This window comes from Gymnoscopelus microlampas, assembly GCF_963454915.1.
Source record: "Gymnoscopelus microlampas genome assembly, chromosome: 16".
Taxonomy (NCBI): Eukaryota; Metazoa; Chordata; class Actinopteri; order Myctophiformes; family Myctophidae; genus Gymnoscopelus; species Gymnoscopelus microlampas.
The window spans coordinates 12,363,031-12,380,265 of NC_139953.1; the positions used below are offsets into that span (position 1 = coordinate 12,363,031).

Consider the following 17,235-nt stretch of genomic DNA (forward strand, 5'->3'; position numbering starts at 1 on the left):
TCTGTTTGTGGGAGATGCTATGTTAACCCTTCATGTGGCAGAGTATCCCCCGTGGAGTCCGAGGGCAGAGGGACATTCCTGTTGAAATGGTCTACATTTCTATAGCGTCTTTTCCTGAAGCACTGCAATGTGCAGTACACTCACCCATTCACACACATTCAACAACGACCGCAGAGGGTAACCATGCCGGAAACCACCCTCATTTGGGAGCAATCAGGGGTTCAGTGTCTTGCTCAATGTCAGGACAAAGCCAGGAAGAGTCGGGGGTCGAACCGGGAACCGGTTCGGTTCCCAAACGGCCACTCTACCTCCTGAGCCACAGCCTAGCATAACTAGCATGGCCTCTTTTTATCATGTGCTTCCCTTTGTACAAACACATTGGCTGGCTCACAGGGCAGGGATGTATCAGAGGCCAGAGCCCCATGGGGACGCGTGGGTGACGGCCGAGGCAAACTGGATGAATATTTGAGTGCATGCGAGGCAATGCTGAAGTACTGCACTTCATGCTTTGAAAAAACATACCTAAGTCCCCTATTTGTCACTTGTTTATTTATACTTGTAAACATCAAACAGAAACAACAGCAAAATCAAGAGCTGACGTCCTCCTGTACTCGTGTGATTATCTTTATCTCTTACATTGACAAGTTAATTTACAATGGTTGTCATTGGCATGACATGGTGTTGTCATAACAGTAAAAAATATGAAAATGAGCAGTAACTCGCCTTTCTTCTGGATTCCAGCCACGCACAATCGCTTCCTGCACCTGCCACGGCGTAGTTCATTTGTTGTTCTCAAATCAGCCATGACAGCAATCCTATCAGTGTTGAGTCCTTATGTAATTACATGATAAAAATGTATCGATTCAAACCGTAGGGCAGTATTAGGCTGAGTCGACTTGTGCCATAGACGCTGCCTTGTGCTGTGTCTGGTGTGTCGTGATGAAACGATTGGGTTCCATCTACTACATTCTGTTCCAACACCTCTAGGGGTGAGCAACACATCCATAATCTTCCCCAAACCTCCGTCAAGGTAATGAAGTCATGTCACCATCTGTCTGCGGAGCTGGAGACAAGAATCATGTCCGAAGTCTACAAAGATTGTATCGCTTTAAGTAATGAGAACGAGATATAATAACCCCAACCCCTTGACAATGATTTCCCTTTCTCTCGTTGATATAGTATTATGTCCGACAAGGTTAATGTATTCAATACCATGTGAACACATACAGGTGTCTTGAGCTATATGTTACACAATGTAACTTTTTTAATTTTTTTTACATGTACTTCCTTTGTTGTGCCTTTCATTAGAGTTCGATCTGAAGTCGCTATAAAGAAGATTTTGATAGATTATAAGATAGAAAACAAATGACAAACATTTGCCCATAAACCCTGTATACCTGCCTATACCCTTCCCCATTCCCCCCAGATATACTGTAAGTGAGAAACCTTTGAGGTCCCTCGATAGAGAGCTTGAAAACTCAAAACAAGGCATAAAATCCCTGTCTCCTTCGCAATGGGCCACAAATCCAATAGAAGAAAACCAGAGAAACTAGGCCGTAAAATCCCAATCATAAAGTGCTCTCCAGAAGCCACTCAGACTTGGAGAGCTTGTCTCTGGCCCGGCGAATGTTTGTCACGCCCTCAAGCTGGGGCAACTCCCCACTCATCGACAGGCTCCGCTTGGAGCGCAAACTGGCCCCGGGTTTGGGGTAGGCCACATAGCAGTGCTCCTTATAGGAGTCCACATTCAGGGAGTGCCTGCGGTTCACCCTCACGCCCCCTGCAGGCACAGTCATGTATTGGCGGGGGGCCGGGTGGGGCCGCGGCGGAGCCCTGCGGGCCGCAGTCCATGTGGCGGCTTGTCCGGGTATGGCCATCGCCACGGCCACGCCCATCTTAACCTCGGAAGAGTTATTGCGGTTCATGTTGTCCAGCTCGACGTCTGCCTGGGCCTCGGAGCGTCGGGACTTGGGCCTCGGGGTGCTCGGGGAGGCCGGGTGCCAGCTGTGGCTGGCGGCGGAGGTAGAGACAGTGCAGTCGGGGAGGGAAGGCTTGGTGCCGACCGGCGTCACTGGCAGTCGCTGCTTGGCGGGATCCGGTGGAGGCAGAGCAACGCGCAGACGTTCTTTGTCGTTCTTCTCTGGCCGCAACACCTGCTTGGACAGTGACTTGGGGAGGCCACAGCCCTGCAGCTGCCCTTCACTGCTCAGGGACCGAATGTCGCCCATCTCTAGAGCCTAGAGAATGTGTGAGAAAGACGGAGAGACAGGTGTGAGATCATTGGACGGAGAGACAGGTGTGAAAGCTAAGGACAGGTGAGCAACTTTTAGTTGATCCTTTCAACAACAAGTTGATCCCTAAGGGGTTGTGTCCACAGAAAACGTTTTATGAGCGGAGAAGCGCTTTGGATATCGTGTCCGGACTCCAGAGCGCTAGCGCAGAGCGTTTACTGGTTCCTGCACTGTTCGAACCTATTGCTGTGCTCAAACGTTGTCATCTGTGTTACTAGCACAAATAGCCTAGCTGAAACAATGGTTGACTTCAGGTCGGGTTGTTAGACACAGCCAGGAGGATCAAATGTTACACTGATAGAGCACTGCATCAAATGCAGTGGTGGAAAGTATCTAAGTACATTTACTCAAGTACTGTACTTAAGTACAATTTTGAGGATTTTACTTTACTGGAGTATTTCCTATTTTCAATACTTTTACTTCTACTCCACTACATCTCAGAGGCAAATAATGTACTTTTTACAATTTTGACAAAACATACATTAACCACTTCAGCCCTATTTAAACTTTGTATATTTTCAAAAGATTTTAATACATCTATATATACAATTGGCAAGTGGCAAGTGTGGCTGCGTGTTTGTCTGTTTTTCTGGGTCTCCAAAAAGTTAAGTTTCGGTTTCGGTTTGCGATTTATCAGTGAATTAGATGAAGTTAAGTTTATCCGATGTGCGGGCCAGGCTACTAGAGGTTCAGGCCGTGTGGCCTGAACAAGTACATTGCAGTATTAATACTTTTACTTAAGTAAAGAAATTGAGTACTTTTTCAACCACTGATCAAATGTGACACTGGTGGAGCGCTGCTGCACATCTCCAAAGGTTAAACTATTTTCTGCTTGAAGAGCGCTCTGGGCTCTTCCAAGACAAAAAAACGCTGGATGCCAAGAGTGTTGAAGCGCGATGCTCGGGCGCTGGGAAGACGAGCGCTGCAGCGTGTCTTTACCATAGAAATGCATGGCAGACGGGCTGCCAGTTATCTGTGGAAACACATCGAATCTTCTGCTATCTCACGATTTGATTCGATTCTGATTCTTGGGGACACGTTATCGATTAAAAATCGATTCTCATTTAAAAATGATTCCCAATCTGTAGAAAAGGCCCCCAACTTATAGATTTAAGCAATTTAATTCTATGTATCATTTTGTTGGCATTCTGATATTGCATTCTAGAGGTCTGACTGTGAACACTGATTGCCAAGCTAAAACCATCCAAGTGCCTTTATTCTGAATAGCGGGTCAAATCCCGCGAAAGTTTACCGCGATCTCGCGGGATTTCAGTGAGACGCTCTGAAAGCCACGGACATTCTCAGAGACATTCCTGACGTCAATACAGAGTATTAAGTCGTCATTTCAGTCGTTAATGCAGTTAGTTTGAGTCTGCTCCTAACTAGAGTGTGTTGTGTGCGTCAATGACCATGTAAGTTCATTGTTGATGTTAATAATATTTATGGAACTAAACATGCTCATTAAGTTTGTAAAGTGCTAACTACGCTAAGTGCTATCTAAGCTAGTACCTGTTGCTATGCTAATATCTACTGTCTGTAATTAGCTCCGTGCTTGAAAGTAATGGCTGACATTCAGGGATGATTTAGTTGTGCTAATTTATACACTGTCATTCTCTCACAAGTCCTTCATATGTTGGTTATTAGGAATAACTACTGCATATGAGTTTATGACTGTTTGTTGTTTATTTGTCATGTCATGCTGATGCATTCTGCCTAATACAAGCTACAGTAATTTCTAGTCACAGTTGGGTTATGACAGTTCCTATACATAGGATTGTATTTGGATATACAACTGCTATTCTTAATTCTAAACTGTGAAATGTATACTATTGTTATTATCTCTCCAGCTAGATGACACCATTTGTTTGATGAGTAATTATTGGTACAGACCACTTTATTAATGCACTTGTTTTGTCTCTATTCTGTGTATTCCCAGAAAACCACACAAACACACATGTGTATTGTTCAACTGCTTCTACATGTCTGTAACTGCAAAAGGGAGAAAGTAAAAGGAGAAATCCAAAATCAAGCCTCTCTCTGTCCTCTTCTTTTAATATCTGGAATAAGGGCCCTAAAGTGGTGTTCTGGCCGACACACCGACATGAACCTAGTGAACAATAGCAATCGGCACCCCAAATTCAGCATAGCTGTATTCCCTTCACTACACAATCAGTTTTATCCATTTGAATTCACAACAGCCATATTGTTGTCATCTGGACTTTAACAACCAAGTATAACAGTTATATCCAACAGCTCAAACAAATAATTATATAATACCTTGCTTGCTCAAATTCTTGGCTTTGATGGTATCTTTAGATTAGGTGTAGTTCTATTTGATGGAGAAACAACATAATTCATTGCCTTGATGCAAGTAACATTAACGAGTGTCAACTGGACACACACCGCCCCTCTGCTGTGCTGAAGTGAAAGTGACTGGAGTTTTTACCCCCCTAAAGCCCTTGAATATGCATATAATGTATATAATATATAAGACATGTCAATGTTTACATTGATTATGGTAAGCTTGCATTTCATATCACACACACCATACAGTAAGAACTCCAGTAACTTTGACCAGCAAAATTGATTTAGGGAAATTCAGAATTGATTCTGAATCGTTGATAATACGAATTTATACATGAATCGATTTTTTTCTCCCAACACCCCTAGTAGAGACCTTGGAAAGAGCGTCTGACCTTATCGACCTCTCCTTGGTTGCAGACCCGGTAGCGCACGATGAGGAAGATGATGAAGGCGAGCACAGAGGCCACTATGATCCCTCCGATAATGACCACAATGGTGCCGCCGAGGAACTGGGACTGCATGAAGTGGCAGCGAAGGTACTGGGGCTCAGTGGTGAAGTGGATACACCCCACCACCCTGGTGGCCGTCAGCGAGGTCACCTGGTCATCGTAGATGGCCAACACACACAGGTCATACTGGGTCCCTGCTGCCAGGTTGTTAACCATGATGTTCTTACTGGTCGGGGGTATCATCCTGTAAAAAAAACAACAACACAATGGTATTGTAAAAAATTAGCCTTGCCGGCCTGGACCACTGGCGTAGCGGTCCAGGCACCTAGGCTCAATGTAGCCTGACAGCGTGTCGCAGGTTTGCTGCATGGCACTCTCCATCTCTCTCCCCATTTCATGTCAGTCTACTGTCCTATCCATAAAGGCATAAAAGCCCCAAAATAAATATGACAAATATATAAAAATAAGCCTTGCCACGCCATATGGCCCTTGGCGCTACATGGCGCTAGTATGTCGCATGGACTTACCCCCCCAATCCATCCAACCCTTGATACTGAGTGCCAAGCAGGGAAGGATTAGAACCCTGACCTCCCTATATCTCAGGGTGGACACTCTAACACAAGGCCACTGAGCTGGTGGTATTGTAAACCTCTGTTCAATATGTCAGGTTCTCTTTAATGGATATAATCTGATAGATACTGTATAATATACAGTATCTATCTGTACAGCAGTGGTTCTCAAGTGGGGTTTTGGGGGCCCCAGGGGTCCTTGAGGGGGTTCCCACGGGGTCCCCAGCAAAATGAGGAACAGTTGAACCACTTAAGCCCTATTTCGAAAATGTGATGCGACACATGTGCTATTACTGAGAAGTTTTGAATATGACATGCCCAAAATAGGGAAGCCAGGTTTAAAGTTGTTAATTTAACTATCATTTCAGCTAGAAGGTAACCCATTGAGAGTATACTCTTATAAGAATGACCTCAGATCAGAGGTTTCTCTCTCCCCACCTACAGTATTGACAGTTGTAGAATGCACAGGCACAACTGGTCAGAGCTACCTAATGCACCCTTTGATATAATGTAAGTGTACGAAATTCCCCACAGCCATGATTATTTTGCCTTATTTTATTTCAGTACAGGCTTAAGTTTTCGCACCCTCTTGTTTTTTCCCATCTTCCATTTTAGTTTAGGCTTCTGTTTGGGCACTGGTAGTTGAAGAAGGACCCCAGTTGATGTGCAGCCACATTGTACAGACACCCACAGACAAACATACATGCAGGATGCGTTCCTGACGAAATACCATTCATTCAATCATTCATCCATATCTGTTTATTCTTTATTCTTTATTCGGACCCCCATTAGCTTCTGCTGCCGCGGTCACTAGTCTTCCTGGGGTCCACATAAAACATCACAACATAAAACAACATACAATATTCATACAAACTGCATGTCACTCATACAAACAACAACTGACACTCGTCGTTTGTATGAATATTGTATGTTGTTTTATGTGGTCATAAAACAACATGTTTGTGCAACATCATATTAAAAAACCCTAAAATGCCATCACAGAGTCATCTCTGAGACCTGCATGCTCTCTGACCGACCAGAGTTCTGTGGCGGGCAAAGCGCCAGAGTAAGTAATTGGGCACGCCTCAACTAAAGCCCCCCTGATTTTCCACAGTAAGTTTGAGGTTGTATTGCCCAGCAGCGCTATCGCTAACTCTGTTAGGCATTGCAAAGAGTTAGATGACACCAGACTGAAACAAATCAGATTAAGTAGCTTAATGTTTTGTTGGGATGAAATGACGTGACAATCATCAGTCTCTCACGGGGCCATTTAACACTCATCAGTGTAATGATCTCTTGTGACATTTCGTTGCTGTCGGGCAGTAACCTTGTATTTCCATATTAAGCTTGTAGATCTGCTATTTTTGCTTTTTTGGTGAAAGTGGTAAAGTCTAAGAGAGTGTGACTAAAATAATAACTACATTGGATCCATTGGAACACAGGCTCTTTTCTCCATTTTCTGGAAAGTAACCGTTTTTGACACACAAGGTTTCCACCCGACAGCGACGATTTAGATTTATTTGCTCCAACCTCCAGTTGTCTACTGATGATTAAAAGGCTTGCGACTCAGGACACACGTATTTGTTCACCACACGCCCGGTTCACAGGCCCGATTCTCTAATGTGTCTACTTGGTCGCCCACGTTGTGTTGTTGACTCAGGGTCCATCTGGATGAAAGTGTGTGTGTGCGCGCCGATCTTATCCCATCAGAGATAAGCTCCAAATAATACGGAGAGAAATAAGGTGAAGATGAAAGAATGCTGTCTACGCCAGTTTTCTCAAACGGGCCCATGTGGAGCCTTTGACGGTTTCTGTGAAATTCTGGCTTTGACTTGTCCTTCATCTTCTTATCACACGTGTGGGGAGTGTAAGTCAAATACCAAGACATCTGTTACAGCATGTTAAAATAGTCATTTTGACAGGTCCAGGTTGTGCAGAATCCCAGTTTCTTCCCAGAGGGATGGGCCCTCATTTATCAATGGAGTGTAAAAAACGGCTTATATTTATGCCTATTCGCCTTACGCCAAAGTCCAAGTGATCAAGCGATCCTATACAGCCAATCCTAGCGTACATTTGGTCTTAGCTTTGATAAATCTGACGTCTTAAAACGAGCGTCATTTGAATAACACACCCTTAAATATTCTCGAAACGCCCCGATTTTACAACATGAACCAGAATACGTCCAAACAAAGCATGGAAAGCCAATAAGAAAGAGTTTCGCCGGCTTGCCTTGCCTCGCTGCCTGTCAAGACACACACACACACACACACACACACACACACACACACACACACACACACACACACACCTACTTGCAAGCCCAACGGCGTAACAGTACAATCTTTGTCAATCAAGTAGGCTAGTAGCTTACATGAATGACAGATTATGATACCACATCGCCATGAATGGAATACGTTTGTATATTTATATAATATAATATATAATATATACAGTATATAATTTATTTAACCCATACCGAGCAGTGTTCGAGTTACACTAAAATAAAGCAGTCATGTAGGCTATTCACATATTCCCAGTGAGACTGCGTTAATGAGAGATAGCCTGGAGAGAACTTTAATGGATGAAGGCTGGTGTGTGTTGGACCGTGGGTTAAATGTCCGACCTCCCGGTGGCCATGAAAAGATAACAGCGGCGCCACTGCGCCGGTCCAAACTCCCGAAAATGCTCTCGCATAAGCACTCGTATAATTTGAAAATAGCAGACCTACAAGCTCACAACGCGTCGCATTGACACGTTGTGAGTGGATACATGTGTCCAGATGCCTGTCAGACGGTCAGACAATGCTGCTCCGCAGGTCTAGGATGGAACAAACGGGTGTTAACAACTCAAGTCAACAACTGCCTCCGACCTGACGTGAGATCTGAGCGGGCCGTACGCTGAAGACAAAGTCAGGATATATTGCTAAATGCTGAAAGTTGGGGTGATCTCGCCGTACGCCCATGATTTGGTCTACACCGCATTGATAAATGAGGGCCATGAACCCTAGTGTCAATATTCGGGACATGTCACATTAGGCGGACATTTGGCAAAAATAGGCTAACATTCGGCAAAGCTTAGAATGTGCCGTGAACATGTAGATCGTCTATTTTCGATGAAGAGATTTGGTGTAGAGTAAAAAAAGGAGGGTGACCCAGGTCAACAAAGTATATGGGGTTTAACTCAACAGTTAACTGTATCCTATGAAGGAAAAACTAAGGTCATAATGACTTACGCCTGTAATACAAAGCATCCATATGCCCACTCCAAATTTCGGAAGTTTATGACTATGAAGTTCAAATCTTGTCTGTACCGGCTTACATTTTTAGAACGATTAGCTTGTAGATCGGCTATTTTCGACAAAGAGATCAGGTCAAAACGACTTAAATGCATCATACGAAGCATCCATATAGCTACAGTTTCTGACGTACTGTATAAAGTCTTATATGCACCGGCCTACATTTTTAGAAAACGGGCTTGATCCTCACAACCTCAGCATGGCCTCATGTCAGACCAGCATGACTCACTTTGGTTCTCACACTACCTACCTGTAAACAAGTGAATCATCATAGGTGCCGTTGTATTGTATCTGGAACATGCGTATTCCAGGGATGCTCCTCTGGAAGTTAAACTTCACCAGGGCGGAGGTGGAGGTAGCCTCGGCGATCACCACCCGCTTCTCCTGGCTGGTCTTTGCGTTGCCCAGAGGCACGCCTCCGGCCTCCACGCCCGTCTTGGTCACGGTGGCGATGTCCGACGATCCCGGATCTGGCTCCTGCTCTACCAGGGTGCTGTTGGTGATGTGGGGGAGCTTAGCGATGATCAGGTCCATCGTCTGCTGGGCCTCCCCGGCCGGGTTGGACGCCACACATGTGAAAGAGCCTGACAATTTACAATTTAGGTATTTAGCAAGACAGTCTTATCCAAAGCGACTTAATAGCAAGATAAATAATTACATACATGCAAGAGAGAGCAGTGTAGTGCCTCAAGAAACTAGGATACCAGGTAAACCATGAACCTAGCATCTGTCTAAACAATATGCTATCTAAATAACAATCTGTACATCGAAACTGTAGGATAAACAATGACCCTGGCGTCTAAAAACGAACAGATCCTTTTACAGATCTGTAACTCCTAAAAGACCCCTGGGGGTCCCCATACCTCATGTTGAGAACCAGTGACTTAGTCTGTCAGCCTACAGGCAAACATAAATTAAAGGACGACTTCACCCATTTTCAAACTACAGTATCTTCATATAATTGGTCCTCACTCATGCTCATGATAAAATCATACATTTTTTGTCTTCTTGGTCTGTGTCTCAGAGGAGGACAGAAAGAAACCTACTACGAGTGTCAACATCATTAGGCAGGTTTTTTTGTTTTCAAACAAGATTTAAAAATGCATATTTAGATTTGTATTAATGCGAGAACAATGGATTCTATTATAGCATGCTAACTTTCCAGGAATAGAAAGCCTGCAGTTTCTATAAGCTTGGATTCCCCAACGATGATGTCACTGGTAGGTGATGTCACAGCCCTCCTCTGAGACAGGGTAGACAAAAATGGCACCATAATATAATGAGCATTAGAGGACCAATTATATGAAGATAGGTTGAAAATGGGTGAAGTCGTCCTTTAATTGCTGTAACAAAATTCTACTGGTTTTCTATCCTACCAGGAGATTAATTTTATTCACTATATTATATATATACTATATTATAAATATTATATTGTTCTAGAGATCTGACCTGGGACTAGATAGACCTGCAACACCAGAAAAATTGTGAACTACAATTAACTAGGATAGAAAATGAGCAGCACCAAGGGTCCAAGAGCACCAAGGTTAAGAACAACTACTATGAACTGCAAATGTCTTAATCAGCGTGCAGGCCGGTCCACTCCCACTCTACTACCATTAATTGAGGAAGCCAAGTACTTACTGTAAGCCCTACCACCAGCCACCGTTAAATACAACTAAACAATTGATTCTGATCAGTTAATGGAAGACAAGCACAGACAGCTGCAAACAGACCAGAGTCTAGGGCTGCAACTATCTATTATTTTCTTTGCGATTATTGTATCAATTACTTTTCCGATCAATCGAATAATCGAGAAAGGTTTAAAAAGTATATGTATTTTAAGAAAAAAAAATATATATCAACAAATTGATCAACCATGTGACGTTATTTTATACTAAAAAGTGTTATATTATTATGTACAAATAGTGAGAATAGCAAAGATGCGACACTTTGTGAGCTTGTAGAGCGCAATTTTATTTTTATTTTTTATTTTTTAGAAACCTTTAGCCTACAATGGGGATAATTTATCAGTCAATTATTTTATAAAATGATACCATTAAATGGATTAGTTTGTTTTTGTTAATTGTTGCCCTCCTACCAGAGTCCTTGACGGTGCTGATGAGAATGTCCAGCGTTCCATCGCTGTGCACCACGGCCCTGGAGGAGTTGGACATGAGGCGTCCGTCTGGGGCGATCCAGTGGATGACGGGGTCCGGGTCCCCCCTGGCCTTACAGCGGAGAGTCACACTCTGGCCCTCCAGGGCTCGCAGTTCCTGCGGTCAAGGTAAGCCAGTTAGTTCAGTGGTTCTCAAGCATTTTCGTGCCAAGGACCCCCAAATTGATATGTATGTGGCCGCGGAGCCCCACCTGAAAATGTGTTGTGCCAGGGACCCCCATGAAGCAAAGTGTTTGTGTTCAAAATGTTCGTCTTTTAAAAAAAATGATTTAAAGATTTGCACACATTTTCAAGATTTTTCAAAAATAGCAGATCTACAAGCTCATAGCGCAGCACTCGGTGCCATGCTATGAGCTTGTATATCTGCTATTTTTTGAATAGCCAAAGTATAAAATATGGATGAAGGGGTCAAAATGATTGTGACGCTTTATTTACTTAACTTTTTGCTGTGGACCCCCTGGTACCCCTCCAAGGACCCCCAGACCCCACTTTGATAACCAATGAGTTAGTTAGAGCAGTGGTTCTCAACCTTTTCAGGCTGCGACCCCCCAAAATAATCATATTTGAACTGACAAGCACTTGGAATTGTAGGAGTTGAGGCATTACATTTTCTTTGACTCGGTTCCACGGATACAAATTTTTAAAATAGCCGATCTACATGCTCATAAGGCCTCGCAATGTGAGGCCTTATGCATGTAGATCGGCTTTTTTTTTTGACCAGCGACAACTTCTCGCATATGGTTTGATTTCCTGCATTTAAACATTGGCTCAATTAAATGACTAGTACACTTCACCTTGAGAGAATAAGCTACTCCTAAAAAAATAAAGAGACACAATTTGGTAAGGTTTGGCTGCCCCTCGTTCGTTACCTGAATAGTAGCACTTAACGGACAGGACACCATTGGTGTGGTCGACTGTCTTTCATATATATATATAAAAAAAGAATGTACATTGTACAAATTGTATAACATTTTATAATCTGTTCTTAATAAAACATATTTGACAAAAAATAATGGCAGTGCAGCCAAATATAACCAGGTGTGAAAAATCTAAATAAAAATAGATAATAATAAATCTAAAATACAATAAAAAAAATACCAAGGAACAAGCTAACAAGTTAGGAATTATTACAAATTCTACTGAGAAAAGCCTGTCTACCCAGGTTAATGTAAAGAAAAGTCGTATGAATTTCACATGACAATTCTGTCTGGCGGGCCATCAATAATAAATTTCACGAAGGAAGCCGCGGGCCATATAAAATTTGCCCTCGTGCCACGATTGGCCCCCAGGCCGGACTTTAGGCATGTCTGGCTTAATTGGAAATTGACTTGAATATCTTATGTCGTTGTTGCCCGGGGCAGAAACCTCTTATCTCCACATTTAAACTTTTTTGGGGGATTTTTTCTTCGTAAATGAATGCCCTACTTGATCATACTCACACAAAAGTATCAAAAGTAGCAGATCTACAAGCTTGAAACGCACCGCAAAGCAACACGCTTTGAGCTTGTAGATCTGCTACTTCTGCTGTTTTTGAATTTGATTCCTGAAAAGAGTCCGTTTTTTTCCACCCGACAGAGACGATATGCCTGATGGGTGTACATGTATTTGGCTAAATACAGTTGTGTTAAAACATGCGAAAAACTGCAGTGAAGTTAAGTTAGACATTGTGCCGTGAGCATAATTGTTGCTGAGGGAAAGTCAGTCTCAATGACTGAGCTACTATAATTAAAGCTTCGATATTTCTAAATCGTTGGGTTTTAAAGCTGCACTGGTTGATATGAGTATATAATCAGCAATTGATCATAATGATAATCACAATTACCCAGATTATGAAGGCATGATAATCAACGCGACAGAATTTCGGGGAGAGTGTATACAATGGCCTTAATGGAAATTAATTTTCTCTAATTATCTGTCGGAGGCCTTCTGAATGTAAATGAGACAATATAGCTGTGATTATTTAGCGAGGATTTGGGTTCGTTTCATTTCATTTGGATGCTGCAGAGTTAAATCACCATAAGATCCCACTGTGTGGCAAGCGCTTCACAGATGATCCGTCATAGAATTACCAGTATTTCTCCCACAACGAGCAGAGAAATCATTTATACTATTCTGAATATATGTACGGCCACAATGTGATTAAATGAGTTAATCCAACATTGTGTATTTTGTGCAAAACATTTTTCTTTTATTTTTTACCATTTGCGCCATACAACAGTGTCGCTCGCTGAAAATAGCAGATCTACAACGACTAAGTACAAATCAGGCTTTATCTTGTAATGGTCATAATAAAGACAAGATGGGCTGGATTTTCTCCAAAAGCCAGAGGCAAACGTCTGCGGTGTGATCAGCACGCCGCATAGCCTCACACTCTATAAGCCCACGCACAACGCTGAGGTCACACCTGGCCCCAGAAGCAAAAGGAATTATTTGCCAACCTGAACCTGACCATGTTCTGTACAGTGAATTCACTGTAACGGCCTCAGGCTGGCGTTATAATGTGCCTCTTAGGAGAACAAGCCGCCCCAGTAAGTCCTTCACTCAGCTATCAGGCTATTAAACACGACAGCAGGCCTAGGCCTAGTCATTTAAAATTATGTTACATTCCTTAAACCCAGTTATTTATATGAACTATGATATATATATTTAAATTCCATTAATATAGCCCTTTCTTTTACTTTACTTTCGCTCATTGTTTCCTGACCTGTGTATATTGATCTGTTGCCTGAGCCTATGACATATAACTACTGTACCTTGCATATGAGTTTTTTGTTGTTGTTGTATATACAGTATGGACTGGGTAAGCTACAAATGAATCGCCCTTTTTTTGTGATCAGTGAAATCATCAGAATCTGACTATGACTCTGACATCTGAATACCTGGGAGTGCCTGGTGATGAGAGGCGGCTCGCACAGGAACTCCTCCTCGGACACGGTCCAGAAGTAGCGTCCGGCCAGGTGCTGCGGCGAGGCGCAGGTCTCCAGGTCGTCCTCCCGCCTCAGCCGCCGCAGCCACAGCAGCTCGCAGTTGCACCGCAGCGGGTTCCCGCCGAAGCTCAGCGCGAACGACGAGGGCCCCATGCTCCCCGACGTGGCCAGGACCCCCGCCCGCTGGAACACGGGGTCCGGCGGCAGCTTCTGGAGCTTGTTGGACGTGACGTCCAGCCTCTTGAGCTTCTGCAGGCCGGAGAAGGTGCCCTCCGGGATGTAGCTGAGCATGTTGTGGTCCAGGTTGAGCGTGTGGAGGCTGGGCATCCTCTGGATGGCCACCCACGGGGCGCTCTCCAGGTTGTTGTACGAGAGGTCGAGCTCCTCCAGCGCCGTCAGGTCGTTGAACGCCCCGATGTGGATGTGGGTCAGCTGGTTGTTGTTGAGGATGAGGTGGTGCAGCTTGGACATGCCGCTGAAGGTGTCGTTGGTGATGCGCGCCAGCCGGTTGCTGTCCAGGTGGAGGGCGCGGAGGTTCTCCAGGTCCTTGAAGGCGTGCGGCGAGATGGAGCCGATCGTGTTCCGCGACAGGGTCAGGTCCACCAGCTTGGTCATGTTGGCGAAGTCCTTGCGCTTTATGCTGGTCACAAAGTTGTCCCCCAGGCGCATCTCCACCGTGTGGCGGTCGATGTTTGGAGGCACAAAGAGCAGGCCTTTTTTGTCACACAGGGTCGCCAGGTTGGGGTTGAGCATCTGGCATACGCAGCGTTTGGGACAGACTTGGACTTTGTGGGCCTTCACAGCCACGCCGATGACTATCAGATACACCAAAATGGACTCCATGGTGTCGTCTGGTCAGGCTGATAGACCTAAACAGAATCAGTGGAAAGAGAGAGAGAGAGACAGACAGAAAAGCAGAGAGAGAGAGAAATGTCATTTGCAAAGCCATTGGGGAATGTGAAGGAATTTGTGATGAGATTTGTTTTGTACTTTTTGTAGCCTGTGCTGAGAGTACTCATCATAAAACTGCACTGAGTGTCCTGTTTTGTAAGATGACAGTTTTGGCATCGTCAGAACTAAGAGTCAGAGTGCATCCAAAATCTATATTAGGGAGCAAAACGGGTCAACATTTGAGCAAACCGCAAAAGACTACATTAAAATAATGTTATACTTATATAACAACGCCAAGAGCAAGGCTGTGTGTTTTTGTGCACATTATACGTTTTAGGCCCCCATTTTGCTGATGCTTTTATTCTTTTGTTTTGCGCTTTTGATATGATAATGCCGGTCCTTTTATGTTTGTGTACAGGATGAAAGTCTAGACTGGCAGTCCATCCCCTCATCAGAATTAGAATGATGTCTCCCAGGATCATATCGCCAGTGGGAAGAGTTGATTGGACCCCGCTGCCTCAGCGAGGATGTGCTATGCCTGGCTATTGATTTTCTCTCAGCTCTCTCTGCTCCTACTCTTACTTATGACACAACTGAGATGGGGGATAAGGAGCGATCCATTTGATGAATCCTGAGACCTTGTCAGGGGATATAGCGTGTCATAAAACTAAGAGAGCGGAGCACAACTCCGCAGGTGAGCCATGCAATGCAGCGGGATCTCATTCGACATTAGCCGTTATCTCTTCTGCAATGAAATTCCATTTAATTTTGTCCACTGGGTGTTCTATTACTGCACGCGGGGAAAGAAGGCCGATCCAATCAAACGTGGAGGAAGAACAAGAGACCCCAATCCTGCAGCTATAGTAGGAATACAAAGGCTAACCTTTAAATACAGAACAGGATGGCTGATTTATGATTATAGCTCGCTGTGGTTCGTTGGTGGTAATGCCTCTGTGGATGATCCTAGGACGGTCTTGGGGGGCATATAAGTACATGGAAGCCTTGCCTCAGCAAAGAGCCGGCCAACGTAAAGCTGTGCTAAGGGCTATAATGCGGATCGTACAGTATATCGTTGCTGTCGGGCAGAAACCTTCTATCTCCATATTTAAACTTTTTGTGTTTTTTCGTAAATGAACGCCCTGCTTGATCACACTACAGCGTCACACAAAAGCATAAAAAGTAAAAAGAAAATTATTTTAAATCCTGAAAAGTAACAGTTTTGGACATATGAGGTTTCCACCCTCAGACACAAGGTGACGGACAAGCTGCCACGAGGGGTCTTGCTTTCAATGTTAAAAAGGGAGCAACGCCGCGGTCACATCCGCTGAGCCTGACAACAGTTGCATTTTGACAGCAGCATAAAATATATTACAGCCTTAAGCCTTAAGGAGGTCGCCCCCAAAAATGGCCCGTAATAGGAAAGAGTAGGCGTGATGCTGGTGGAGAGAGCACACTGTGTCTGACATTTCCATGAATACCGCTGATCAAGCAGTGATGCATCTTAGTCTCTCCTGACCTATTTTTACAAGGGGCAAGTCCACCCCCCTCCCCCTCCCCCCAAAGTAGCACATGTGCCCTGCTTTTGGCTTCTGCTGTTGATTTTTAATCAGAGAAGGCAGCAGCAGAAAGATCTCAAGAGTGACGCGGATGAAGCCGGTGAGAGAGATGGAATGCAGCGTCATGGAGAAACGCACCGCTTGAGGATGACACTGCTCGGAGATGGCAGAGGACTTCAGCATCACGCAACACCAAAATGCTATGCATGGTGGGTGACAAGAGCGTGTGTCTCTGTGCCTATGGTTAGGAATAAATACGCATGTGTGTGCGTGCGTGCGTGCGTGTGTGTGGGCCCTAGACACACACACACACACACACACACACACACACACACATACATGCAGTCCCTAGACTCTAGGGAGAAGGTAGTGGAAAGCCGAAGTGTGTGTGTGCGTGTGTGCGCGTCTGTGGTTGTGTGAATGTATGCCAACCACCTCCTGCTTTGCTCTGAATGGCACGGCCTCTGGGTGTGCAATGAGGCGGAGAGGACCTGCTACTTCCCAGCTCGAATGGCGCCCAAGACATGATATTGATTCACTCTGTGGAGACGGGGCTTTTTTCACCTGTGAAAACTCAGCCAGACGTGGAGAGAATGGTCGCGACGGTAATCCCTGCCAAAAAATTGTTTGAGGACAAAAAGGACAACCCCCTGTGTCCGCTGAGGCGCGGCAGGAAATTTCTGTTGCCATCTTCCCTAATTTGCATTTAATCATGGGGTGTTCCACTGTGATTTGCATAACATGTCACACCCATCAAGTGCACGAACAAATAAGTAG

General features: G+C 44.4%; 1 protein-coding gene across 2 annotated transcripts in view; it reads right to left on the minus strand.

Moving 5' to 3' along the window:
• Window positions 1–645: 645 nt before the first annotated feature.
• lrfn5b (leucine rich repeat and fibronectin type III domain containing 5b) overlaps window positions 646–17,235 on the minus strand; it is a gene marked incomplete at its 3' end in the record, with an annotated part of 21,803 nt that continues 5,213 nt past the window's right edge. Inside the window, exons 2-6 of one of the 2 annotated variants that reach the window (XM_084082487.1) lie at window positions 13,964–14,880; window positions 11,007–11,181; window positions 9,159–9,492; window positions 4,988–5,288; window positions 646–2,237 (exon numbers count right to left, since the gene is read on the minus strand). In XM_084082487.1, the coding sequence (XP_083938613.1) occupies window positions 1,569–2,237; window positions 4,988–5,288; window positions 9,159–9,492; window positions 11,007–11,181; window positions 13,964–14,854 (2,370 nt within the window). In that variant the 5' untranslated portion in view covers window positions 14,855–14,880. Of the gene's footprint in view, window positions 2,238–4,987; window positions 5,289–9,154; window positions 9,493–11,006; window positions 11,182–13,963; window positions 14,881–17,235 lie in introns of those variants that run through there. The other variant, XM_084082488.1, reaches the window with a different exon arrangement.